Source organism: Talpa europaea (genome assembly GCF_964194135.1).
Source record: "Talpa europaea genome assembly, chromosome: 7".
Classification (NCBI taxonomy): Eukaryota; Metazoa; Chordata; class Mammalia; order Eulipotyphla; family Talpidae; genus Talpa; species Talpa europaea.
The window spans coordinates 91,755,650-91,783,032 of NC_140074.1; the positions used below are offsets into that span (position 1 = coordinate 91,755,650).

General features: G+C 54.5%; 5 protein-coding genes across 5 annotated transcripts; all 5 read left to right on the forward strand.

Annotated features, from left to right (window-relative positions):
- Positions 1–2,449: 2,449 nt before the first annotated feature.
- Positions 2,450–7,986, forward strand: NLGN2 (neuroligin 2; the record flags this gene model as incomplete). Its single annotated transcript, XM_084236653.1, has 6 exons — positions 2,450–2,495; positions 4,582–4,731; positions 4,900–5,085; positions 5,196–5,388; positions 5,744–6,340; positions 7,116–7,986. Exons 2-6 carry the CDS (start codon positions 4,611–4,613, stop codon positions 7,984–7,986), a joined length of 1,968 nt encoding a protein of 655 aa, XP_084092779.1. The 5' UTR covers positions 2,450–2,495; positions 4,582–4,610.
- A 2,558-nt stretch (positions 7,987–10,544) lies between these two features.
- On the forward strand, positions 10,545–11,773 carry SPEM1 (spermatid maturation 1; the record flags this gene model as incomplete). The annotated part of the gene is made up of 3 exons (XM_084237913.1): positions 10,545–10,688; positions 10,789–10,846; positions 11,028–11,773. 3 exons carry the CDS (start codon positions 10,545–10,547, stop codon positions 11,771–11,773), a joined length of 948 nt encoding a protein of 315 aa, XP_084094039.1.
- Positions 11,774–15,220: 3,447 nt separating this feature from the next.
- SPEM2 (SPEM family member 2) lies at positions 15,221–17,016 on the forward strand (the record flags this gene model as incomplete). The annotated part of the gene is made up of 4 exons (XM_084237914.1): positions 15,221–15,361; positions 15,509–15,566; positions 15,707–15,812; positions 15,942–17,016. Exons 1-4 carry the CDS (start codon positions 15,224–15,226, stop codon positions 17,014–17,016), a joined length of 1,377 nt encoding a protein of 458 aa, XP_084094040.1. The 5' UTR covers positions 15,221–15,223.
- A 763-nt stretch (positions 17,017–17,779) lies between these two features.
- Positions 17,780–23,994, forward strand: SPEM3 (SPEM family member 3; the record flags this gene model as incomplete). Its single annotated transcript, XM_084237915.1, has 4 exons — positions 17,780–17,917; positions 18,058–18,115; positions 18,234–20,231; positions 23,900–23,994. The coding sequence occupies 4 exons, from the start codon at positions 17,780–17,782 to the stop codon at positions 23,992–23,994; spliced, it is 2,289 nt and encodes a 762-aa protein (XP_084094041.1).
- Positions 23,995–24,000: 6 nt separating this feature from the next.
- TMEM102 (transmembrane protein 102) lies at positions 24,001–25,763 on the forward strand (the record flags this gene model as incomplete). Its single annotated transcript, XM_084238793.1, has 2 exons — positions 24,001–24,214; positions 24,305–25,763. 2 exons carry the CDS (start codon positions 24,001–24,003, stop codon positions 25,618–25,620), a joined length of 1,530 nt encoding a protein of 509 aa, XP_084094919.1. The 3' UTR covers positions 25,621–25,763.
- Positions 25,764–27,383: the final 1,620 nt, after the last annotated feature.

Genomic DNA, 27,383 nt, shown 5'->3' on the forward strand with positions numbered 1-27,383 from the left:
ACCTCCACAGAGAACTTCCACTCCTGCAGCAGCCCTCACAAGCCATTTTCCAACAACTTTACACACAGAGTTGTTAGCTAGGAACTGCTGTATGTACATTCTACCCACCCAATACCTCTACATCCTGCACTCAAGTCCCACCTGAGACTAGGAATCTCAGCTACTCAATACTCAGGTCATGTACCTGAATAACCTATACAATGCCCATGTACCCTTCACAATTCTTCACCCAGCACACACCCCACACTGTGTGGGTATGTTGTTACCTACACAGATCTATGTTCCCCAGTACCCCTGGATTTAGATCAAATGCCATAGCATATCCGTGCATAGACTCTATACCCAATAACCCTGCGCCAGGACGGTGTGCTCTGCCAGGCCCCTCAGGCCAGTCCCCAACACCCTCAACACTTCTCAAACATTGCTTACCTTAACTCTCACCTAGAGAATCACCTGTACCATATCTCAGATGGTGACAACACACCCAGCAACCCTACCTCCTGTTCACAAATCAAGAATCCAACACCTTTCTCTCTGCACCCAGTCCTCTTATGCCAATCACAGAACAACTCGTACATTTCAGCCAACTCAGGTCCTTTGCCACACCGCCTACATGGCCCGTCCACCCTAGATTCCTCATACCAGCTGTGTACCCTCACACCCTAACCACCCCTCTCTGTGTAAACCATGCCTCCAGCAACCCATACGTACAATACATAGAAACAGCATCTAGCTCCAGTCCCACCCACATCCCAAGCACCCTCGTAGACCATACACCCCAACACACACATCCTTCCCAATACCTAACACCCTGCACGCCACATAAGAATCATTCACTGCACATTCCCCTGCCCTCTGTGAATCATTCAGTCCAGTGCCACAGGACTAACCACCCCCATGTCCCCTTAAGTAGGCTGTCTCATCACACCCACCCGATGTGAAACTTTTACCCAGGGCTTCCCACCAGTGGACTGTCCACCCCAACACCTGTACCCCACCCCCATATCACCCATGCCCACACCTTCTGTATTTTTAACTGCTTACTGCAGACTTGCCTAAGGCCTGACACATTCAGGTGATCTCACTGAATCTTCACACCAGCTCTGGGAGGAAGAGGTTTGTTGACTCAGGCACACACACACACTCTTAAAATTAATATTCTCATGCACACACTTGCCCTGCTGACTTCACCCCCATCCCCATCCTGTCACAGAGAATAGGCCCTGATCCCATTGGGTCCCCAAGGGATTATCAATTGGGAGAAGCCAAACACTTGCCTGGGCCTACTGACCTGTCCCTCCCCAGCCTGGACTCCGCTGAGGAGAAAGCAGTCAACCCAGGGGAACCCCCTCAGGCCTCTGGCTTCCAGGTCTCCCCTACCCATTCTCCCAATTTGAAAGAAGCCTGGAGCCAAACTCTGGGCCCAGTGTGAGGCCCTTCCCTGACAGTGGACATGCTTTGTGCTTGCCAGCACCTCCTGACACCTTATGTGCCAGGCTGGCTCAGAGCACCTATTCCCTATTTGTGGACTGGAGCCCCAACTGGGGAGGGGTTTATTTTTGGCATTAGTGCAGGGGTGGGGGAGCCGGTGCCCCAGGTGGGAAGTTCACAATTTTGTGGGGAGGAGAGTAGACCTGGGTAAGGGCTGAGGTGGGGGGCGGGGTACAGAGGGAAGAGGTGGAGTGGAGGGCAAGACCTGATGACCCTTTTCCCTGCTTCACCCCACATTGGGGAGATGGGGTGAGAAGCCAGGCCTGTATGTGTGGATGAAAGAGAAATGCAGGTGTACAAGAGGCTGGGGAGGTGGTCAGGCAGCCCTAGTGGACCTACCCACAGCCCTCCAGTGGGGAGGCTTCGAGCTATGCGCAGGCTGCCCCCTGACCCCCCTTCTACCCTCTGCCCTCCAGATTGGTCCAGAGGGAAGCAGAATCCTTTCTGCTGTGGCCCCTACTCTCTGCAGCCTGGGGGGAAAGACAGGTGCTTGGCTGGCCAAGAGGGCTTTCTTGTGTGGTGGACCCCTCAGGTGGCACAGCTGGCCTTGGGTGCCCAGGCAGAGTTCCCCTCCCCCACCCACCTCTAACGCCTTTTCATTTCCAGCAATTAGCAAACACTTCGACAACCAAATCCTTTCCAGCCAAGTCAATATGTCTTAAGACAGGCCTCAGCCCACTCAGGCACCCCACCCCCCTGCAAACCAGCCTTTTCTTTGGGGCATGACTTTTTCTGGGGAGGGGAAACAAAATTGGGTTGTAGAAACGTTTTTCTCTTTTCTTGGTTTCTTTTTCTTGCAAACAAATTTTGCTTTTTTTGGCTTATTTTTTCTGCCCCCCCCACCCTCCCCTTTTCTGCTTTCTCTCCTCCCCTCCCCATCCACCACCTCCCCCGACCCCCATCTTTCCCCACAAAATTGTCCTTTTTTCTCTGTTTTGTGTTCCCGGTCTTAGGTCCGCTCACAAAAAAACGTGACGAGGCGACGCTCAATCCGCCAGACACAGGTAGATTTAAAAATCCCGCTGCTGCATGTGGTTGCTGATAAGAGGACGCCCCTAACTAAATGCCCCCACAGCCCTCAAGGCCCCTCAGTCGTTCTCCCAACTAAAAATGAAAAAGAAAAGAAAAGAAAAATTTTTAATAATTGGAAAAAAGAATTATGAAAACTTCAAACAAAATTGGAACAATGTTGGACCCACTAGAAACCTGCACGAAAAACGAAACATGGCGAAAATAAAGTGAAAACATAAATTGGAATGTCAGGGAAAAAATTGGCTAAAATGTTTAGGATTTGAAAAAAATTTGGATTGTTTTGAAACTTGTGAAATGTAACATTTGAAAAAGCGATTTTAATTTGGAGCAAAACAACATTTGAAAAACAAAATTTTAAGTTGGCAAATTGATGACACAATTGAAATAGCGGAAGCCTGTTACAGTTTCCAAAGGCCTGTCAGACACAGAGAATGCAAACATTTGAAGCAAATTAAAGAATTTGGAGATTTTTCAAAACAGGGCCCAATATCTTGAAGTTTCACCACAAAATTTTGAAAAAAAAATGCAAAGAATTTTTTTCTTTTTTTCTTTTTTTCCAAAAACGGATCTTTTTGTTTTTTTTTTCTTTTCTTGTTGAATCTGCCCCAGAGCTTCTTGCTTTTTGGTTGTTGTTTTTTCTTTCTTTCTTCTTTCTTGATCCTGTTTTTTTTGTTGTTGGTTTTGAATTCTTGTTGCCCCAGCCCCCTTCCTGCTCCTTCCCTCTCTGACTCCCCCTCCCCCCACACTGGGAGTGGAGGTGCTGGGTGGGGAGAAGGGGGGACAATGAGGACCTTTAGGACAGGGTTTTGGAGGGATGACAACTCCAGCCAGAACTGCGGGAAGGTCACAGGAGACTCAGGAACCAAGGGAAGAATTGAATTTGGGGAGGACACAGAGAGGGCACTGCCCACCTAGAAGCTCCTGGACAAAATCTGGCAAGGGAGGTGGCAGAGAAGGTCCTAAGAGACAGAAGGCAGGAAGCTGCCAGTGAGGAGTGGAGGAAGCTTTTTGGTGACCTGTTGGTTGACCTGGCAGGAGGCAAGTTTCTAGCAGGACGAGGATGGCTGGCAGAGGCCCAGCTTTGGAGGCCCAGGCCTTACTCTTATTTGCTGAAAGCCCAGACAAGAAAGAGATTGCAGGTGTCAAGAAAGATGAGGACCTGTGGGCCAAGGTGACCCCAGCCTTGACAGTGTGGCCAAATTAGGGAGGGGGTGCATGGAAGGGTATTTACTATATAGCCTTGGGGGACCTCACAAGCCCTTTTAGGTACCCCCCTTTCTGTAATTAGGCATCCCTCAATCCAGTGTGGAGTGTCTCAAGGCCTTACTGCAAGTGACAGTGATCATGGGATCCTTTTGGAACTTGGCAAGAGAGGGAGCCAGTGTAGAACTCCGGGCTCAGGCCAGGTTGGGGGTTCCAATACTAGAGAGCTGCACCCTGGCTTCATTAAGCAAGCTCTTTCCCACCCTGCCTCCTCCTGCCACTGTAATTAGGCTGGGGGTTGCCATGGTAACTGGGGAGGTGACCTAGAAAGGAATTAGGGCGGGGAGGAGACCAAGCCCCCAGGGACCCTAGGGCCTGGCACCCCCTCACCCACAGACCAGACTCCCACGTGGAGCGGAGGCCCAAGGTCTAAGTCTGAGGAAATGCCAGGACCCTCCCAGCATCTCTGCTCTAGATCCAGTCTTGGGGACTTGGTCTTCCTGGGAGCAGGAAGGCAATTTGCTGTGTGAGTGGGGAGAGGGGGTTCCCTGGATCCAGCAGATGTCCAGAGGAGGGCCCTCCCACTCCCACCTCTATTAGGCTTCTTGAAAAGTCTGCCCAGCTTTCCCTAGAGGTGCTGTGGAACAGGCTGTAGGAAGTGGGGAGGGGCTTTCTGCCAGACTAGCTGGGGAGGGAGGGAGGGGAATCCGGTCTTGCCCCCCAGGGACGGGAGTGACATATCCCCTGAGCTCCCGGCTGTTCCTCAGCAGGCCTGGGAGCTGGGCAGTGCTGCTTCTGGACTGACTGTGTCCTTGTCCTACCCCCGGCCCACCTGCCCGCCCCTTCCCCACGCAGATATCCGGGACTCTGGGAAGAAGCCCGTGATGCTGTTTCTGCACGGCGGCTCCTACATGGAGGGCACTGGGAACATGTTCGATGGCTCCGTCCTGGCCGCCTATGGCAACGTCATTGTAGCCACGCTCAACTACCGACTTGGGGTGCTCGGTGAGGGTGGGCAGCTTAACTTTAGAGGCTGGGAGGGGGGTCTGGTGGGTGGGGTTCCTCTAAACCCGGAAGAAGCAGAATGGCTTCTGGACTGGACTGAACAGCCCAGAAAAGGGTCAAGGGTGCTGTGACATCCCCAGAGAGCCCCCTTTCTTCCTCTATCCCCAGGTTTTCTCAGCACCGGGGACCAGGCTGCAAAAGGCAACTATGGGCTCCTGGACCAGATTCAAGCCCTGCGCTGGCTCAGTGAAAACATTGCCCACTTTGGGGGTGATCCTGAGCGTATCACCATCTTTGGGTCTGGGGCAGGTGCCTCGTGTGTCAACCTTTTGATCCTCTCGCACCATTCGGAAGGTACCAAAAACCTGCTCTTCCCTTCCACTTTTCCATGCCCCTGATCCCACCAAATCCCCCTTCTCCTTTGGTCTGATACAGCCCAGCCTGAAGCCTGTCTGTCCCTCCAGGGCTGTTCCAGAAGGCCATTGCCCAGAGTGGCACTGCCATCTCCAGCTGGTCTGTCAACTACCAGCCACTCAAATACACGCGACTGCTAGCAGCCAAAGTCGGCTGTGACCGGGAGGACAGTGCTGAAGCTGTAGAGTGTCTGCGCCGGAAGTCTTCCCGGGAGCTGGTGGACCAGGATGTGCAGCCTGCCCGGTATGGGGGTAGAGAGGGCCAGGTCCAGGCCTTCGCTCTCCTTGCTACTTCCAAGGAGGTTGAGAAGTGCCTGCAGGCATTCTTTTGGTAAGGAGAGGTTGGCCTCTAGTGGCCCTGCCTTCTCTCAGAAGCCTTCCTTAAGTAGAGGCACCAAAACAGAGCAAGTGTGCAGGAGGTACCCTGAAATGCTTCAGGGGGAACTTCCCAAGACCAAGTGCTCTGAATGACTCCTAGATTTTAACTTGGGGAGAAGGTTCTTCCAGGCACAGGGAAGAGCCCTCATGTGAGCTCAGCGGGCTGTGAGCTGAGAGGAGGCCAGTGAGCAGGTGATGAGACTCTGACCCCTTCTCCCCAGCTACCATATTGCCTTTGGGCCCGTGGTGGATGGTGACGTCGTCCCTGATGACCCCGAGATCCTCATGCAGCAGGGAGAATTCCTCAATTATGATATGCTCATCGGCGTCAATCAAGGAGAGGGCCTCAAGTTCGTGGAGGACTCTGCAGAGAGTGAGGACGGCGTATCTGCGAGCGCCTTTGACTTCACAGTCTCCAACTTTGTAGACAACCTGTATGGTTACCCAGAAGGCAAGGATGTGCTACGGGAAACCATCAAGTTTATGTACACAGACTGGGCCGACCGGGACAATGGTGAGATGCGGCGCAAGACCCTGCTGGCGCTCTTTACTGACCACCAGTGGGTGGCACCGGCTGTGGCCACCGCCAAGCTACACGCCGACTACCAGTCCCCTGTCTACTTCTACACCTTCTACCACCACTGCCAGGCTGAGGGGCGGCCCGAGTGGGCAGACGCAGCACATGGCGACGAGCTCCCCTACGTCTTTGGTGTGCCCATGGTGGGTGCCACTGATCTCTTCCCCTGCAACTTCTCCAAGAATGACGTCATGCTCAGCGCTGTGGTCATGACCTACTGGACCAACTTCGCCAAGACTGGGTGAGGGCCAAAAGGGCTGGGTGGGGCACCTCTGCAGGCAAAGGCATACATCCCCTCCACCCTCACCCTTGCACATGAGATCCTTCCTCCGTGAAGGCACTCTTGTGTTCGTTCAGTCACCTGCTGGACACCTTCTCTGTGCGAGGCACTGAGTTGTGTGTGGAAATTCAGCAGAGAGAGAGAGAGGTCCTGTCCTTTCTGGGGGTGGGCTCATTGGTGGCTTTGACTCTGGATCTCTCTCTCCTTCCCTGCCTTGCCCACCTTTTTCTCCTCCCAGCTCTGCCCCTCTGCCTGACTGCTCTGGTTTGTGTCTGATTATGTGTAAGGACTTGTATCTGTCTCTTTAGCGCTGTCTGCAGCTCCCTCTTGAAATCCATTGCTATTTCTCCCTTTCTGCTCTCTTTGCTCTGTTTCCTCTTTGCTTACCTGTTTCACCCTGGTCAACTCTCCTGTTTGTTGCTCTGTTTCTCTGTGTCTCTGTCTCACGCACTCTCAGCCTCTGCCTCTCTCACTGGCTGTCTCTTTCTCTGCCTCTGCCTCTGCTCCTCTGTTCTCCTCTGTAGGATGTCTCTAAACCCATTTGTCTCTCTGTCCCTTTCTTTGGCAGTTTCTCTGTCTCTTCATCTTCATCCTTGTCTCTCTCTCTCTCTCTGAGTTTCTGTCTCCTTGGCTCTCTGTATCTCTGTCACTTTCTACCCCCCTCTTCCTTCCCCACTCCTACTCCTGGTGGAGCCTCTCCCTCACTCTTCCTTTCCCTGCCCTCCTGTGCCCACAGTGACCCCAACCAGCCAGTGCCGCAGGACACCAAGTTCATTCACACCAAGCCCAACCGCTTTGAGGAGGTGGTGTGGAGCAAGTTCAACAGCAAGGAGAAGCAGTACCTGCACATCGGCTTGAAGCCTCGCGTGCGTGACAACTACCGCGCCAACAAGGTGGCCTTCTGGCTGGAGCTCGTGCCTCACCTGCACAACCTGCACACGGAGCTCTTCACCACCACCACGCGCCTGCCTCCCTACGCCACACGCTGGCCTCGCCCACCCCAAGGTGCCCCGGGCACACGCCGGCCCCCACCGCCTGCCACCCTGCCTCCTGAGCCTGAGCCTGAGCCAGGGCCTCGGGCCTATGACCGCTTCCCCGGGGACTCCCGAGACTACTCCACGGAGCTAAGCGTCACTGTGGCCGTGGGCGCCTCCCTCCTCTTCCTCAACATCCTCGCCTTTGCCGCCCTCTACTACAAGCGGGACCGGCGGCAGGAGCTGCGGTGCAGGCGGCTCAGCCCTCCTGGTGGCTCCGGCTCTGGTGTGCCTGGCGGGGGCCCCCTGCTTCCCACTGCAGGCCGAGAGTTGCCACCAGAGGAGGAGCTGGTGTCATTGCAGCTGAAGCGGGGTGGTGGCGTTGGGGCGGACCCTGCTGAGGCCCTGCGCCCCGCCTGCCCACCCGACTACACCCTGGCCCTGCGCCGGGCACCGGACGATGTGCCTCTCTTGGCCCCCGGGGCCCTGACCCTGCTGCCCAGTGGCCTGGGGCCACCGCCACCGCCACCACCACCCTCCCTTCATCCCTTTGGGCCCTTTCCCCCGCCACCCCCCACCGCTACCAGCCACAACAACACGCTACCCCACCCCCACTCCACCACTCGGGTATAGGGAGCAGCTTGGGGAGGCCCTCCTCCCCAGCACTCCTGGCCGCCCGGGGGAAGTGCCACTCGGAAGGCAGGGAGGACAATTTGGCAACAGGCTTTTCTCATGTGGAGTTGTCACACGTCGAGAGCATTAGGTGGACATGGGTTTCCTCACCGGGACGTGTTTCTCCCATGCAGAGAGGCCCATTCTCTTCTCTGGACCTGGGCCTTTGAACAACTGGGGGGTGATTTTTCCCCTCCCTTGGGACACCAGTCTTGGGTGTGTGGAAACGTGGAAGTATTTTCCCACGTGGAGGTGTGCTTTCTCACGAGGGGGTGTGTTTTCCCATGTGCAGGGTGAGGTTTTTTTTTGCCGCCCTGGACACATGCTGACCCCCTCAAAAAATTTCTGTGGGGATTTGTACCCCAGAATCCTGTTCCCTTAATGCCTTTTCCCACCTCCTCTCTGCTCCCCACCCCATGGAGACCCTGGATGTGGTATGTTCACATATAGTGACCGTTGGCCAACAGACAACAGGGTGGTGCCCGGGAAGTAGCGAGGAAATCAGCCCCCCTCCCTGCCCCACTCCCCACTCTACCCCAGCAAAGCATGTTTATCCCCCATGGCACAAGTCAGGGGAAGCACGTTCTCTAGGTGACAGAGAGACACAGATTTCCTGCCAGGAGGAAGCAAGGAGTTCCCTACATCCCTGTGCTATCTGGGAATTGTTTTCCCATGGGTCCAGGATACATTTCTCTGAGTAGAAACATGGCTTGCATGTGGATGTGTGTTTTCCCATGCAGACAGTCCCTTTCTCCCCAGCACTTCCCTGCATCCCCCAGGCCTCAGGCCCAGCACTTAATTCTTCCTCAGACAGCAGGTGGGAACAGACTTCTAGCTGACAGAAGCTGAGGGGATGTAAAAAACCCTGAGGGGAGGGCTTTGCCCCTCTCTCCCCCAGAGAAGCTGAGTTGGGGGTGGGGGGAAGTGGCACCTGCCACCCACAGAGGCCAAAGCCCTCACTGGGGTTTGAGGACAGCCTTTTCCTCTGTCCTCAAACCATTGCTCATCTGTGCCAAACTGGGTAAGTGGGTTTACTGAAGACCCCCAAATGTGCCAAGGATTCCTGGGTCCTGGATCAGGTCATGTAAATGTGGGGGCAAGTGGGAGGGTCCTGCCTGTGTCTCACCTCACCATACCGTGCCTCCCTCACTGCCTCATGTTTGTCTTCCTCTTTGAAGTTGCTCATATCCCTATGTCAAACCAGCTTCTCCCCTCAGCTGCCCACCTCCTTTGATCTACCTACCCCTCCCTCCCCTGACCACCAGGGCTAGAGGAAAGGAGAGATGGAGGGAAGGAGAGAAAGGGAGAAGGGTTTCATGGCACAGGTTGGGGAGAGAATGAGGTCAGCTGTGTGAGGAACAGATGGGGTGGTGGGGGACGGGGTTTGGGCAGACACCAGCAAGAAGAATTTGAAAGGACATGTGTAAGGTGACTGCCCAGCAGGGATCGAGGAGAAAGTGTTTTAAGCCTCTGGGGAAAAGAGTGCAGTCAGGAAAGGTTTTAAGGGACATCAGTGGAGAAGGGGAGAATCCTCATCTGGTGGTATTTGGTGGGTTTCTTAGTGCCAAAGTAGGGAGTGGGGTACTGTCTTCCACTGACACCCAAATCCAGAATCCCTGGCCTTGGCTCCCCAGACCTCTGCCTCCTGACCCTCCCTTCTCCTACCTCCATCCCATGAAACATTAGTTCTCCAACCCCTTCCCCTGCCTGGTCTAGCTCTTCTCCAAACAGCCATGCCCTCTAAATGCTAGGGAGCTGGACCCTAAACCCTGTAGACAGATGCCCCCAAATTGGGGCATGGGAGGGGGGCTGGGGGACCCCATGATTCAGCCACGGACTCCAATGCCCAGCCCCTCTCCCCAGAACAATTCCCTGACAATCTCATGTCCCTACTACCCCAACCCTTTGCGGCTCTGTACACATTTTTAAACCTGGCAAAAAGATGAAGAGAATATTGTAAATATAAAAGTTTAACTGTTGGTTACGCTTGCTATGATGTTAGGAGGTGAAAGGAGGGGCTCTTCTGAAGAAACAAGTCTTGGGGAATTGACTCTACCGTGAAGGAGGGGTCCCAGCCCACAACCCTTTTCCGTGAACAGCTCCAGGGTCTGAGAGAAAAAGGGAGTAGGTGCTAGGGTAAGGTTGCCATGGTGATAGGATTGTGTGGGGAATTAGGATCAGGACCCTTAATGTCTGTGCAGAGGTCACTGCCTGTTTGGAGAAGGATCCAGCAGAGGCTGATGGGAGCAGATACCAGGCAGGCCAGAGGACCTGTGGACTGGTCCGGTGGCTGACTACAGGAGTGGTATACAAGGTGAATTGGCCTCTGTCAAGGCCTGGCTCAGGCTAAAGGGTCAACCGTGAGCCCGGGACTCTTCCTCTTGGCACATTGTGAGGGAAAACCAGCATCATTGTGACCCGCTTACCCCCAGGAGCCTCTGGGACAGGTAGGTGCCACTGGATACTGTAGGCACAGTAGGCCCGGGGGTCTAAGGGCCCCGGCGGTCCTAAGGACCCCCATGGCCATGGCTGAGCAGCCACGGCCTGGGTGGACCTCGTATCACAATCCTCACACCAACAACTGCCAGGACCTGGGTAACTCCATCCTGTTGCTGTTGGGCCTCATCATCTGTATTAACATTGGCATCAATATGGTGACACTGGTCAGGGTGGGGCTTGGATGGGAGGGTGCTGGCAGGATGGATGGGGGGCAGGCCTGTTGGCCAGGGCCTACCTGCGGTCACTATTTCCTCCCCTACCTAGCTCTGGAACAGACTCCGTGGCTTCTTAAACCAAGTGTTCCATATTATGTGTGAGAAAGGTAAGCAGGGGCTAGGGTTTTGGAGTGGGAGGGGCAGAAACCAGGCATTCTCACGCTGGCCCTAAAATGACTCCCCTCACTCAGACACCATATCTGTGCAGCTTCTCTCCCTGTACCCTGCCTCTCCATCCCTGTGAATGTCAGCTTCCCCATCAGCCTCTCACCTCTCCCTGATTCACAGAGGCTAAGCCATGCCCGCCTGAGAAGCAGACCCAGCCCCCAAAGGAGAGCTCCCCTACAGTCCACCTTCGATGCACCATGGACCCTGTGCAAATGACTGTGACCCCTCCACCCATTCGCCGCCATCGCCGCCGTAGGGGCTCTTCACGGCGCCGTGCCCACCGCCCTGTAGCCTGGGGCCGTGACACTGATGAGGAAGAGAAGGCCCCACGACATTGCCCAGCATTCTGTTCCCACAACTGGGATGTCCCTCCACACTGGGAAGGTTTCCGCTCTACCCAGGGGGTCTGGGTTCCCTGGGCCCAGGATGCTCCAGAGCCCCCTACTCAGACTATCCGCTTCCAGCAAATTGAAAGGCCCCTAAAAACAGAGATGCGATCAGAGCTGGGCCTTGAGGCATACGTGTACCCTGTGAACCCTCCACCCCCCAGCCCTCAGGCCCCGAACCATAAGAACAACGGAGCAGGGGCAGAGGCAGGGGCTGGGGCAGAGCAGGAGCAGGGCTCTCCCGCCCCACCACCCATCCAGGGCCCAGCATTTGTCCCAGAAGTCCCCCGGCGTGGCTCCTCAGCCCGCATAGTGTATGATGCACGAGAAGTGAGGCGGCGACTTCGAGAGCTGACCCGGGAGGTGGAGGCCCTGTCCCACTGTTACCCTATGATCACTGAACACAGCCCCGTGGCTCCAGAAGTAGGCAAGGAATGGATATACCGTCACTTGCCAGAGAAGTGCCTGGGAGAACAATAAAAAGAAGAGAGGTGGAGATGGTTTGTGGTGGTGTGAGGAGGGGCAGGGCCCACAAGCACCCAGAAACCCTGATTGCTAGGGGAATGATCTCCCTGGCAACAAGACCTAGAGAATCCTGGGGACCCTCACCACCCTCTTGGCCTCCACAGGCCCTGTCTTCAACCCTCTTCCAGGCCTTTTTTAGTTTCAAGATGACTCTATCCACTCTTTTTGTTTTTAACATTTTAAAATTTTTATTATTTTAGCTTAGGAGGACTGGCTGTAGGCCAGAGGTGTGGCGGAGGGGCAGTAAGAGGAGTCACCAGAGACAGAGTGGGAAGCAGGACAGGAGATTTACTGAAATGCACTGCTGAGGGGAGCATCAGGGGAAACAAGAGTGGTCTGCTGTACCATGTGGGTCAGCTTCCTGGCCAGGGATCGAATTCAGGCCCCCACGGTGGACCTTCAATGTAGTAACGCTGAGACTTAATCCCTAGGCCACCAGGGAGTTCCTATCATGTCTGTTTTATGTTCAGAGATGACCCCCAATCCCATCCCAGATCCTGAGTGGCCTGCAATAGAGAGACTGGATCAAAGCTGGATGAAGCATCATCCCCATTGCCCTAGCCACCCATAAGCCTGATTCCTGCCGGAGCCCAGATTTAGGTTACAACAACAGATGAGGCGTGGTTCCCTCTCAAGCCCTAGTTTCTAGGGGAGGGATGACTGAGAGTGAAGTTCCTTGAAGTTCCCTTAGCTCCTGTACATTTGAGCAGGCTTGAAGCAGAAGATGAAATATTGGAGTGCTACCTCATTATCACATCGCACCCCTGTGTGACCTGACTCTTCTGTTTTTTTTTTTTAAAGATTTATTTATTTATGATACAAGAACTGGGGTACAGGCCAGAGGTGTGGGGGGGTGAGAGGACTCTCCGGAGACACAGTGGGGAGCAGAACAGGCAGGCTGACTGAAATACACTGCTGAGGGGAGCAGTGGGCGAGTCAGGAGAGGTCTGCTGCATCATGTAGGTAGCTCCATGAGCAGGCATCAACCTCGTGGTACAATGACTGCAGATAACTTCATAGGTTAAATCTTAACCCCTTGCGCCACCAGGGAGGACTCCTTACTCTTCTGATTGGCATCTTCATGTCACAAATGAGGCCACCAAGGCCCAGAGAGACCAAATGACTTATTCATGGTCACACAGACAGGAAGATCAAGTTCATAGCCTCAGACACTGCATCCTCCCGCTCCCAAAGGTAGATTCCCATTGCCACTGAGTCTGTCAGGCCCATCAGAATCTCCCAGCTTCCTTAGTTTGCCATGTGAACTCTTCAGAATATTCCATCCACAGGACAGCAGGGAAACCCAGGTCCTATCCTACTTCTAGGTGACGGGGTTTATATACATGCACATATGCACACACAAGTACATGCACACAGGTAAGGATCAAGGAGCCAAGGTGGGGCAGGGGGCGGGAGGTGGGGAAAGGAGCCAAGTGAATATACCCAGGCTAAAGGAGCTTCACCTTCTATGCACACTGAGTTTGGAATGTGAGCAGACAGGTGTTTTGTGTGTGTGTGAATTGCTCTGCTTCTCTGTTCATTTTCATTCACCTAACATTGTTGATCATTTTAAGTTTATCCCACTCAGTGGGTATGTACTGAGCACCCACTAGGTGTCTAGAGGCTCGATGGGAAGAGTTCACTGGCTGTTCCTCAGTTCTATTTGTGTAAACACATGACTTGAGGTCCCCAGGGCACCACTTTCACCAGCTCCAGTGATGAACCTGGTTTAAATCGGTTCCCTTTGTCATATCAACAATTATGTTTATTTTGTGCTTTATGAGTTCCTTAATGTTTCATGATTTCCTTGAGGTGACAGTTAAGTTGGTTTTTTTTTTTTTTTAAAGATTTATTTATTTATTTATACAAGCACTGGGTACAGTCAAAAGCACGGGAGGGTAATAGAATTCACCAGAGCCAGAGTGGGGAACAGAACAGGCAGACTGATGAAATGCACTGCCGAGGGGAGCAGCGAGCACGGCAGGAGAGGTCTGCGTACCATGGGGGACCCTCACCGGCAGCCAGGGATCGAACGAGCCACAGCCCAGCGCTCAACCACTGTGCCACCAGGGAAGGCCCTGGCAGTTAAGTTTTTCAAGCTGGAGGGGGCAGCTTGGTGAGAAGGCAGTTGGTTAGAAAAGAGAGAACCCAAGTTTGATGCTGGCGCCTACAGAATAGCAACCCCAGCAAGAGGTCATTCTTGCTTTGAAGCAAGTGACTACTAATACCTAGAGCTGCAAGCACTGGCCATGAAAGGGGTGGGGGCTGAGAGGTACTATGACAGGGAAATAGGGAAGACAGGGAAATGGGCAGAAAGGGAGGGAACAGAGCAGCAGAGTGACCAGAGGGTCATCATCCCTGCTGCACCCATATAGTTAACCCTAGCTGCTCCATAAGTAGAAATGTGTGGGGAATACCAACAAGCTACATAAACTGCCATGATGTCTCGAAAGACAATGAAATGGAGGAGTTCCTTTATGCATAATTCAATTTCTTTTTTTTTTTAAAGATTTATTTATTGATACATACAAGAACTGGGGTACAGGCCAGAGTTGTGGGGGGTGAGAGGATTCACCAGAGACAGAGTGGGGAGCAGAACAGGCAGACTGACTGAAATACACTGCTGAGGGGAGCAGCAGGCGAGTTAGGAGAGATCTGCTGCGCCATGTGGGTTGCTCCCTGGCCAGGGATTGAACCCGTGCTGCAGTGGCTGTGGTGAGCTTCATAGGTTGCGTCTTAACCTCTTGTGCCACCAGGGAGGCCCTATGCATAATTCAATTGCTATGAAGACTGCCTCACAACTGCAACTACCATATTTTCATTTTTTTAAAGATTTATTTATGCATACAAGAACTGGGGTACAGGCCAGAGGTGTGGGGGGTGAGAGGATTCACCAGAAACAGAGTGGGGAACAGAACAGGCAGACTGACTAAAATACACTGCTGAGGGGAGCAGCGGAGAGGTCTGCTGCGCCATGTGGGTCAGCTCCCTGACCGGGGATCGAACTCAGGCTGCAGAAGCTGCGGACAGCTTCACAGTGCTATGCTTAACCCCTTGTGCCACCAGGGAGGCCCTACCATATTTTCAGGTCAGAAATCAGATACAGAATTAAGCAAGCCTCCATGGAGAATGAGGGGCAGAGGGACAGACTGAAATCTGGGATATCTGGGGACTATGCTCCATCAAGTGGGAACCAAGGGCAAAGATGGCCAAATAGAGAGCCAGCAGAGTGGATAAAAGAGCTGCCACTTCTGCATTGTGACTCCCCTCAGTGTGCCTCATTGTGACCCGGCTCCATCACTAGCTAGTAGGTTTCTCCAGGCACAGGTATGAGTGCAGTGTGCAGTGTGAGTCGGGGCTGGTGGGGGGGTGTGTGGCCCAAGTGGCCCTAGGACCCCCCCCACCATGGAATACCAACTCGGGTATGACACCCTGGGGTGCTGCAACCAATACCAAGAAAGTCCCCAGGACGCCGAGGACTTCCTATTCCTGCTGCTGGGCCTCATCATTCTTGTCAACATTGGGATCAACCTGGCAACTGCGGTCAGTGACAGTTGTGGACACACCCCTCAGGGTGAAGAGGGCTGAGGATGGGAGCCAGCTCCATGTGCAGGAGTGGTATTGGCTGGGAAGGGGATGGGCATTGGGTTGGAGAACCTGGCCTTCACTCCCACCCCACCCCACCCCCAGATGTGGCATGGACTCCAGAATGCCTTAGACAAGATGATCTCTTGGATTAACCAGAAAAGTAAGTATAGTAGCTGGAGATGTAGGATGCCGACCCTCTTTTCAGTTGCCATGATGGTTCTAGAAACTCAGGCTCCAGTGTTCCCTACCCTGAGTTCTTCTGACAATTGCCCTGATCTCATGGAGTCTTGCCTCCCCCAGATGAAGTCCCGCAGGCTTCTGAAAGTCCCCCCAAAGATCCCCCAGCCACGACCCAGGACGTCCACATCCACTGCAGCCTGGACCCTGTAGAAGTGAAGCTGGACCAGCCCGCCCACTGCTCTTCCTCCCAGGACCATCACAGAAAACACCACACCCCCTACCACCGATTCAAGCGTGGCCGCTCCCGCCGCCGCCGCCGCCGCCGCCACCACCACCACCACCACCGCCCCTGCAGCCACCAACGGAAGCAGAAGAACTCAAGACAGTTTCCCCACAAAAGCCCAGTCTTTTTTAGCCAAAACCACAACTGCAAGGTGTCCCAGCTGCAGTCGATGCCTTCCTTTGATCAGGAGGACCCAGACTCCTACTTGGAGGAGGAAGATGACCTGTCTTTCCCACATCCCAAGTACCCACAGGGGTGTTGGGGAGGAGGAGTTTACCAGCAAATGGGCCTGCCCTCCAGTGTGGGGCTGTGGGGCCGCCAGGGTGGGATCCTGGCCAGCCTGCCACCACCCTCTCTCTACCTGTCCCCTGAGCTGCGCCGCATGCCCAAGCGTGTGGAGGCCAAGTCTGAGCTGAGACTGCAGTCCTACAGGCCCCATTGCTCCCAGTCCCACATCTGGAGTAACGTGGAGGCAGAGGAGTGGGTTTCAACTCCACCACCTCCCCGCCGGCTGACCCCTAACTCCTGCGGGGTCTCTGGAGGATACAACCTGTACCCCTCAAGGGGCCAGCTGCAGTGTGACTCCTGGGATCAGCGGCGGCGTACTATGGATGGTTCTGAGCCCCCATATGCCCTGATGCCACGGGGCTCCCGGCCTGAGACCCGGGAACACTGCTCCCCACAATCACACCGGCACAGCCTCCAAGGCCACGTTTACAGTCAGCCCAACCCCTATCCATCTGCAGGACACTTGAACCACAATTCTCGAGATCCCCATGAAGTTCGGCGACGGACAGCCGAATGGTCTGAAGCAGTGCCCACTCGGTACCCCTTGACCACCTCCACTTCCCTCACCACGTTGGGCGAGCCCTCATACCAACGGTGCCCACCTAACTGCTCAGCCCTGGTCCCACACAGCTCCCAGCCCCTGCCTGAAGTCCAGGCTGTGGAGCCCCCCCCACCCCTACCCACCTTCATGCCACTCAGCCGGAACCCAGGGGGCAATGCCAACTGCCAGGTGTATGATAGTGTAGAGTTGAAGCGGCAGGTGCAAGAGAGCAGAGCAAGGGCCAACTCACTGCCACCACCTTCCACCTCAGCCTCGCGGCCCTCTCTGCAGAGGGCCCGGAATGGGAAACTTAACTGACCAGGGGCATTGCGGGTGGCAGGGCATGGAGCGAGGAATAAAGAACAACAGAGTCCAGGAAACATTGTGGTGTTCTGTGGCTTGGAAGCCCCACTCCTTCTGCCCTTGGTTTTCTGAAATTTGAAGCCAGTGACCCCTTCTTGGTATGGGCCCTTTGGCTAGTGGCCATAGTCCTGCCAACTGGCCCCTTCTGGTACTGCACCAGGCACTAAATAGATGTTGCAGCAGTTTCCAAACCACTGGTCTCTAGGCACCTATTCTGTGTCTCCATTCTCCTTGTCCCCAAAGGGAGCTTAGAAATTCAACCTTATAAAAGAAATTGAGATTAGATTCCACATCTGGGGATTCCACAGCTGGGGAGATGTAGGTCTGTGGCCCAGTATATGCAGGAAAGTCAATACTCTGGATTCTAGCCGGACCTTCCCCAGGCTCTGAGGCCACAGTCTTCCCAGTGCCAGGGTGGTCAAGGAGATGGAGTGAATGAGTGAGTGAATGAGTCAGGTGGGCAGTGAGGGAACAACTAAGGGTGACAGGGTAGGTGTGCTAACCTTTGGGCCCTGTTTGAACTGTCCAGACTCGTTACCCTAACCCGGTTACCAAGGAACTTCACCCTAGTCCCTCCTTTTCTTTCCCCTCCCTCATTGTGACCCCAACCACCTGCCTCTTTATGACCCAGTCGTCCCCTCCCCCACCAGAGGAGTCCAGTGGCTCCTAGTGAGTATGTGGGGGCCAGGGGGCCCAGGTAGTCCTGGGACCCCCGGACATGGGTGAGCGGTCCTACCATGGAGCCCAAATGTGCTCTGGCACCAACCCCAGGAAGTGCCAGGACCTGGGAGACTCAATTCTTCTGATTCTAGGAAGCTTCATCTTGCTCAACGTGGGAATCAATGTGGTGATTCTGGTCAGGGCTGGGTCTGGGAAAAAGGTCTGGGGGTGCCTTGGGTCTCAAAAGGGCTGAGGGAGGGCAGCTGGAACATGACCAGACAGGTTGCATTTCCGCTCACCCGAGTTCTGGTCTCTCCCCTTCCCTGCTTCCTTCAGCTCTGGAGGCATCTGAAGAGCTCCTTGCGGATTCTTTTTCATTATTTTTTCCCCAAAGGTGAGTGGGCCCCAGCAAGGGTTCAAGGGGATGTGGGACTGTACCCTTTCTTCCATCCTTGCCTCCATTCTCAGCTACTCAGGAACCAGGCATTGTCCCACACCACCTTTCCCTGCAGACAAGCAACACAGCTGTGCAGGCAGCCATCCCATGTGTATGCGCAACTCAGCGGATCCCAAGAACCTGCCCTCAAGAGTTTCTTCCCGCTTCCATCATCGTCCAAGCTTCCTGCTCAGGCACCCTAACCACCTTGACTCCTGGACAGCAGACATGAATGATGAGATTTCTAGGTGCTGCTGGATGCCGCCCCCATGTGGACACACCAGGGCTCCGATGGAGGCTCCGTGGGGACTGTGGAAGGAGGGGATGATGGGAGCTGGGGAGGCCCCTCAGGACACAACCTTAAACACCCAGGCCAACAATCTCGCCAGGCAAGAGACATCTTCCCAGTTAGCCAGAACAAGCAAGTTGGACGTGGTTCCATTTTGCTTGCCCCAGGAGAGCAAGACTAAGACTCCTGACTATGCCTTGGCCCAGTTCCAGCCCCAATCCCCAGCCCACGCCTCTGAGCACACTGCCCCCCAGACCCATGCCTACTCCCTAGCCCACACCTGCACATCCCCAGTGCACATCCCTGAGCATACCCCCTCCCAAATCTCTCCAGCCCACACCCCTCACCACAAACCCTCCCCGACTCAGACCTCCCCAGGCCACCCCCCTCAGTACAGCCCCTCCCAGGCCCAGACCTACTCCCCAGGCCACCTGCCTCAGCACAACCCCTCCCAGGCCCAGACCAACTCCCCAGGCCACCCCCCTCAGCACAGCCCCTCCCAGGCCCAGACCAACTCCCCAGGCCACCCGCCTCAGCACAGCCCCTCTCAGATCCATGACCTTGAATATACCTCTGTCCACACGCAGACCTCTGAGCACTTAACAGTCCATGCCCCAGTTCCCACCATGGACCATGCTCATCTAACCCATAACCATGCCCATACCTTGGTCCCAGTGCCTCCAGTAACTTCTGCCTCTGCCACTATTCCTGCCCCAGCCCCTACACCAGTCCCTGTCCAAATCTCTGCCCCAACATCTGCCCCAGCACTGTTCATGACTCTAACTACCACTCCAGTGCCTAATCCTGTCCATGCCACCACTCCTACCTCCGTCCTAACTCCTATTCCCTCTAACCTGACTGTCTTCAGCCAAGGCCTCTCCACTGGCCATGTGGTCTGTGCTGCCCGCAGGGTAAAGCAGAACTTATTCCAAGTGTGCTCCCCTCAGAACTCTGGATATTCCGGAAAGGACCTGGGAACCCTCTCCAGGTCTCAAGAGGACCAAGGTCTGGTGAACTCTGGTATAGCTGAGCAAACATCAGGGTCATGCAGTAGGGATGGTGATAAACCCTCTACAGAATCTATACTAGGTTACCTGGAGTTGGAAAATATGGAATGGAAGATCTCAAATAATGCTGAAGACAAATTCTTACAGCCCAATACCTTCCCTTACTGCAGCTTCCATCCTTGCAGTTCTGAGGGGAGAAACACAGATTCCCAGGCTCCAGTCTACCCCAAATTCCTGGTCTACTCCAAGGATACTACACCTTCCCAACCTTGCTTCCATTGTCCAACCAGTGCCCAGAATTCACAGTGCAGCATTCCTCCACCATGCACTCTTTCTCTGCCTCTTATTCCTCCCAGATCCTTTGTCCTTCATCAACCTGCCAACCACCAGAAACTTTCCACTTTAATACAAACCTCCACCTTTCTCCCAAGCTCCAGGTCTCCTCAGTCCAGCCCCTCTTCCCAGTTTCCTATTCCTTCCCAGTTCTCTGTGATTTCCCAACTCCCAACCCAACCCCAGCCCCCTGAAGTTGATGAGAGTCTAGGCCTCACTCAAGACTCTGGCCTTCAAAGGACTCCAGATCCTTCAAAAGACTCTCAAGTTCCCAGGAACCCAGGCCTTACCCAAGATTCAGACCTCCATAAGAACCCAGGCCTTGCTCAAGATCTAGGCACCCTCAAGAATCCAGGCCTCGGCAAGAATCCAAGCTCTTCCCAAGACCCTGGCCTTCAGAAGAATCCAAATATTACCCAAGATTCCGACCTACAAAAAATCCAAGGTGCTACTCAAGATGCTAATATCTTTAGGAGTTCGTGTCTCACAAAACCCTCTGGCTTTCACAGGAATACACCATATCCCCAAACTCCTGACATTCATAAAAGCTCAGGCTTTATGCAAGATTCTGGAGTTTATAGGAATCTAGAAGAAAACCAAGAGATTGCAGTCACCAAAAGTCAAGATCTCTCCCAAACAACTGGCATCCATAACAGTCCAGACCCTTCTCAAGATGCTGGAGGTTGCAAGAGTACAGGTAATATCCAAAATCCAGGAGTTCCTAAAAGTATTGGCCTTACCCAAGATTCTGACCCTCAGAAATGCCCACACCTTGTCCCAGACTCTCGAGTCAAGAAGAGTTCAGGCATTTCCCTGGAATCTTGTGTCCGCAAGTACCCAGGCCATATGAAAACCTCTGGCCTCCATAAGGGTCCAAGCCTTACCCAAGACTCAGGAGACAACAAGAGTCTAGGCCTTGCTCAAGATTCTGACATCCACAAGAATCCAGGCTTTACCCGAGCCACTGAAGTAAAAAAAAGATTTGACCTTACCCAAGATATCGGAATTCACAGGAACCCAGAACATGCCCAGGACCCTAATTTCCACAAGTTGCAAGGAATTAATCAAGATCTTGGTCCCCATAAGGGCCCAGCCCTTATCCAAGATACTAGACTCTCAAAGACTCCAGGCCTTACCCAGAAGTCAGGCTTCTGCAAGGACTCTTGCCTTATCCCAAATCCTGACCTCCAAGAGAAGCCAGATCTTGCTCTAGGTACTTGCTCTAATCAAGTCTTGGACCCACCCCAGACCCCAAAGTCAACACAGTCCCTTATGAAGTCATTTGTAACTAAGGACACTCCTCGGAAGGAAGGTGCAGGGCAGCATGTATCTTGGATGCCTGCCCCAAACTCCTGCTCTTCCAAGAATCAAGTGAGCTGCAATGACCTGCAAGCCTTCTCAGAGGTACCTGTACTAATCGAGCTGCAGCCATCCTCCCGACGAGCAGGCAGTCAAGACTGGGTATACCGCCCTGTGGATCCAGTTTCTTCAGCCTGCCAGAACTATCGCCAGATGTCCGTGCCTCACAAAATCAACTGGAAACCCTATTGTCCTGGGCCGGGTGCCCGGGTAGGGCATGTGGTCTTTGATGCCCGCCAGAGACAGTTCGGAGTGGGCAGGGACAAGTGTGAGGCTCTGTCTCCAAGGCGTCTTCACCAAGAGGCATCCAGGAACTCACCTGAGACCATTGAGTGGGGATATCAGTGTGTGATGAGGACCTTGGAAAAAGAGGGGGCAAAGCACCAAGAATAAAGAGATGAGAAAAATGTTCTGTGGTTCTTTGAGGACATCCACCTCAGTCCCACTCCCAAAGCTGGCCACGTATGTGTCCTGATGAGGACTGGAACTATCCCTGCTCCTGCTTCTCCTTCATTACCACATAGCTAAACCTATTATCCCCAAGGCCCTACAAATGCATTGTTCGATACAGTAGCCACTAGCCAAATATGGCTATTAGAATGTAAACTATAATTAAAGTTTAAAATTCTGCTCTTCAGTCTCATGTACATTTCAAGTGTTTGAGTGCCTTGTGTGGCTAGTGGCTACTACTAGATTAAATTTAGAACATTTTCAATGTCACAAAAAACCCTATTGGACAATATTGCTTCAGAGTTTAGAGGAACATTCCCTTGTTGCCCACGTCCAGCAACTTCAAAGTTCCCACAGAGCCTAGAGAACTTAATTCTTTTTAGAGTGATTCAGAGGCTACCCACTGGGGAGTAAATAGGATACCCAATGCCTGATTATACCCAGATGGTGAGCAGTCTTCAGTTTTCCTGATCTGGTCTCTTGTATATAAAAACCTATTTCCCCTGGGGGATGTTTTGGGTTCTCATTTGCTGAGGGAGAAGAGCTCTTTTTGTCAGTGACTAGGAACCCCTAAAATCTTGGTTCCCCAAAGAGACCTCTGGATTCCAGGAGGTCTTTATTTAACAGGTCTCCAGTTTTTCTAGGTGTTTAATTCTCTTGGGTTTAGGCATATGTCACACCAGAGAAAACCTTTCAAGGAGAAAAGGAATATAAGAAGCCCTAGTCCAGCAACCGATTGTTCTGATCTGTGAGACTGTCCCTGGCTTCCTATCTTTCTGCCCCATTATTCTGCCTCTGAGTGGCATCCTGGACTTAAGCTGTGTCCCTGACAAGCATTGGTTCCAGAACACAATTTCCTTCCCCTAATAGTTTTCCATTATCCCATCTCAGCCCAGCTGGGTATTTCCTCTGGACTTGATAACTCTTCTGTGTATACACATGAGATCCCAGAATGTTTTCCCTGTCATCACTCAGGCATCCAAAGCGGGTATCACTAACACATATGTCCCTTCCCTGAGTAAGTTGTCCATTCCTGCCTAACACTACTACCACAGATTCCAAGGAGATGGCTCCCACCCAGGTGTGGAGCCCTTTTCCTGGTTCAACCACCTCCTGGTTCAACTCTGACCTTGGACAAGTGATGTGCAACCTTACCAGGTTGTAGTCTCATTTCCAAAATGAAGTTACAAATGAATAGAAAACTTTCCTAGGGGCCTCCCTGGTGGTGCAAGGGGTTGAGACACAGCACTGTGAAGCTATCCTTTTGATCCCCAGCCAGAGAGGTGACCCACATGGCGCAGCAGACCTCTCCTGACTTGCCTGCTGTTCCCCTCAGCAGTGTATTTCAGTGGATCTGCCTGTTCTGTTCCCCACTTTGTCTCTGGTGAATTCTCTCCCCCTCCACACACACCGCTGGTCTGTACCCCAGTTCTTGTATGCACAAACAAATAAATCTAAAAAAAAAAAAAAGAAAGTGTCCTCTTCCCTCATCTTTCACATCCCTGGCATTTCTTCTTTAAAAAAAAAAAAACACCTTCCTAGATCTGAGTGACCGGTGCTCCTCTACTCACATGGGATGTAAGGGTGCCTTTTTCTACTTCTACCCTAGGATATGTCCCCCATTATTGTTTGATATTGGAATCCGTCCTTTTCCCAGCTCTGCACCAACCTCAAGGCATGTTTGTGTGGAGTTGACCTGGGCCTGGAACGACACCAAACAGCTTGTCTCTATAGGAACTACAACTTCCATCAGGCTCTACTACAGCGGAAAAGGCAGGGATTGTGGGGGCGTGTCCCCAGCGCCCTAGTAGCTGGGAAGAGAAACTACAACTCCCAGGATAGCTCAAGATCTCAGCGGAGAGAAAGGAGTAACTGAATTCTGACTGGAGGCGGGGGCGGCCCGCAACCACCCCGACAACCTCCAGAAAGGGGCGTGCCCTTAATATGGGGGCGTGGTCTTGTAGGCAGCAGGAAGAAGTTACCTGTTGAATCATTCTGTCCATTCTCTTCCCAACCCTTGCAACTACCCTTAAGAGGGAAGATGCAGACTGTAAGCCTCTTCCTAAAAAAGAGGTAAGGGGGGATAGACGAGGGGCAGCGGAGGAGACTTGCTATTCTGTGAGGGACCTCACGGCCTCTTTTTACCTGCTGAGTCAGGTAAACCGGCCCATGGGGGCGGGGACCAGCATATGAGAAAGGAAAAGAACAGAGGAGGTATTCATTTGTTCAATTTCAGACTAGATTTAAAGCCCTTCATCTGCAGACTCTTTTGGGTACTGTGACTGGGGCACTATCTCCTAACAGGATTCGGGAAGAGAGAACTGGGGCGATTTTTTGACAGCGAAGGAAAGGCGGGCCTAGGCTTCCTCCCATTTGTTTCCTTGGCCAAAAGACGATAGAGCCACATGGCTTCTGCGGTCTGGGGGAGTGCTCCCTGGTGGGGCCCGCCACCTCCAGCCCCAGCCCGGCCGCTCACGGACATCGACTTCTGTTCCGGGGCTCAGCTGCAGGAACTAACCCAGCTGATCCAGGAACTGGGTGTGCAGGAGAGCTGGAGTGACGGGCCCAAGCCGGGGCCCGACCTCCTCCAGGCCAAAGACTTTGTCTTCTCTTTGCTGGGTAAGTAACACCCCCTGCCTTTGGGAACTCTCAGCTCCCAGCCCCGCCCCGCCTTTGGGGCACACCCTCGCGATTCCATCTCTTCCCTAGGTCTTGTTCACCGTCGGGACCCCCGCTTTCCTCCCCAGACTGAACTCTTGCTGCTTCGTGGTGGGATTCGCGAGGGCTCCCTGGATCTGGGGCCTGCACCCTTGGGTCCCTATGCCCGGGGACCTCACTACGACGCGGGCTTCACACTCTTGGTGCCTGTGTTTTCGCTAGACGGCACCGGGCAGGAGCTGCAGCTGGACGCGGAGTCCTGTTACGCTCGGCTCTGCCTCCCGGAGCTGATGCACCGAACCGCGGTCCGGGAGGCGTGGCAGGACTGCCTCGGGCCCCCAGCCCCCACAGGACTTGATTCGATCCACCGAATCCAAAGTGAAGTTAGTCCCACGGACCCGCAAAGCTCCCTGAACCAGACGCACGATTACGTCACTGAGCCTGGATCGCACGAGTCTTTGGAAAAATCACCTAGTAACGCTTTGGGGCCCGAGTCGCCTCAGCAAGACGTAACCGATCCGGTCTGTGCCGCACCATTGGAAAAACCGAATGGTGACATCACCCAAGCAAAGGTGATTAATCCAGCCCCTCAGCTGTCGGATGTTGGGAAGGCGTGGCCCACATTGGGCCCCGCCCAGGTGGCTGCGTGGTTCTTCGCTTCGCTCGCGGCGGTCGCCGAGACCCTCTTCCCTGTGCCTGGTGCCCCGCGTCTGGTCCACGCCGCCCGCCACGCGGGGTTCACCACCATTCTCCTGGCCACGCCAGGGCCTCCGCGCCGCCTCCTGCTTTTCGATCTGATCCCCGTGGTGTCGGTGACCGGTTGGCCCGAGGGGGCTCGGAACCACTCGTGGGCCGGCCCGCTGGCCTCGGAGTCGTCCTTCTACTTGGTGCCAGGTAGTCGCCTAGAGCCGCCGAGCGCCTACAGCTGGCAGCTCTGCTTCGCCCGCCAGGAGCTGGCGCTCAAGGCCCGCATACCTGCCCCGCTGCTGCAAGCGCACGCGGCGGCCCAGGCGCTCCTGCGCCCCCTGGTGGCCGGGACTCGGGCCGCGGCTCCCTACCTCCTGCGGACGCTGCTCTACTGGGCTTGCGAGCGGCTCCCCGCGCACTACCTGGCGCGGCCCGAGAATGCCGGCGCCTGCTGCCTGGGGCTCCTGGATGAACTGGGCCGTGTGCTCGAGGCCGGGACTCTACCCCACTATTTTCTAAGCGGCCGAAAGCTGCTCGCCAGGGAAGGCGCCGCCGTACTGCTCCCGGCCTTGGCCCGGCTCCGTGGAGACCCTACCCGGGCCCTTCGCGCTGCAGTGGAGGAGGCCAAAGCGGCGCGCAAGGGGGGTGGCTTGGCTGGGGTAGGAGGCGGGCCCCATTAAAGACCCTGCTCCCACCCAAGTGGAAAGTGCTTGTGTTGGTGAGAGAGCTGTGGAGGGAAGTGCTCGCCTGAGGGTCAGCCCGAGCGTCCTTGGATCTCAAGACCCCGCTGCAGAAGGCCCAGCCGGCTCCCCACCCTCCCACCCCTGGCTCTGTCGTCCAGTCGCCTCATTCCTCCCTCGTCACTCTCCAAGTCTGTGGCCAGTTCCTCCCCTGCCCTGGTGCAGCCTCCCAGTTTTTACTGTCTTTTAGGAGTCAACAGAAATCTGGGGGAGTATATTTGCTGATAAAACTTGGGTATGAGAGAGGCGGAGAGACAAGGAACTGATTACTGTGCCCTCACAAACAAGCAGAGCTGGTAAGGAGGGCGCCCAGGCTAGATATTGCCTCCAGGATCGCACCAGTTATCACCCCTCACTGTCTTCACCCAGTTCTATCCTCCTACCTGGACAGTAAGGCCCCTTTCTCCATCCTCAAGGCGTCCGCCATGCCATTTATCTTAAGCCCAACCTCTCCCCGCCATCCAGGGTTCTGTTGAGTGGAGTCGCCTCCACGTCCCTCCTCTTCCGAGCCCCGAGACGTGCGGCCTTGCCTCGGCTCCGCCTGTCTCTAAGACCGTCCCCACTTCGAGCCTTCAAGGAACCCCGGGGTTCCGCCCACCCAGTTTCACCCCCCTCTTTCCTGGCGTCTCCGCCCCTGCCCCGCCCCCGGGCCGGCTCTCGGAGGAGGGGGAGCTGCTGTCGCCGCCGCCGCTCAGCTTCCCACAGCCGCCGCCGCTGCCGCCGCTCCGCTCGGTCCAGCCGCCAGGCCCAGTGCTCTGACTTCGCCGGACCAGGGCGCTCTGCGGAGACACCCTCACTCCTTCCTGGGGGTCCGGGGCGCCTAGCCAGGCGTGGGGGGAAGCTCCGCTTGCGGGGGACAGGGAGGGAGGAGCCTGGAAGCGGAGCCAGCGCCACCCGTCGCCGGATCAGCAAGACAGGACAGGTTGAGGGGCGTCGGGGAAGGAAGAGGGGGTGCTAGAGGCAGTCCCGGGGAGGAGAAGGAAACCCTGTCGCAGAAAGCTCTGATGCGCTCTGACTTGTGGGGGGCCGTTCACATTTGGGGACTGGTGACAACGTGGGTGCACTCCTCTCTCGGGGGGCTGGTTGGATTGGAGGGCGTGGGATCTAAACAGCACCAGCTGTCCCCAAGGAAATTAAGGGACAACCAGGAAAAAAAATGCTCCTTATTTTGAGGTGACAGGGCTCTCCAGACAACCACCTGGTGTATCCGCTAGGAAGGGCGGATTTGGAGGTGACTTCAAAAGGAGTGGAGGGTGACAAGGTGAGGGAAGGGGCTCAGCAGCTGGCACCTTGTGCCACTAGAAATGGGGGTGACTTGGTGAGAGAAAAATTGTTCAGAGACTGGGTCTGGGAACCCCTTCTCACTGAATAGAGACAGTCTGGATATTCTGAGGCAGTTTTGGGGTATTCAGTGGGAAAAAGTGGGGGTTCTTTTTCACTTCGAGGTTGTCAAAGCAAAAGACACCAAGGTTGGGTTCCTCCCTGACATTGGCAGCACCCTAATAAGGGGTGGGGCGGGCTGCTATCTCCAAAACTAAGGACCTACACCCTTTAGGTTCCAAGAAATAGGGTGGAAAGGTGCCTGGGTATCTATACTGGAGTCACATCTTGGAAATTTTGAGGGTCTTAGCTTTGGGGGCGGAAAGTGGGAACAGGAACACTGGGGAGCAGGAAAGGGGGTTCCAATAGGGAGCCCAAGTTGA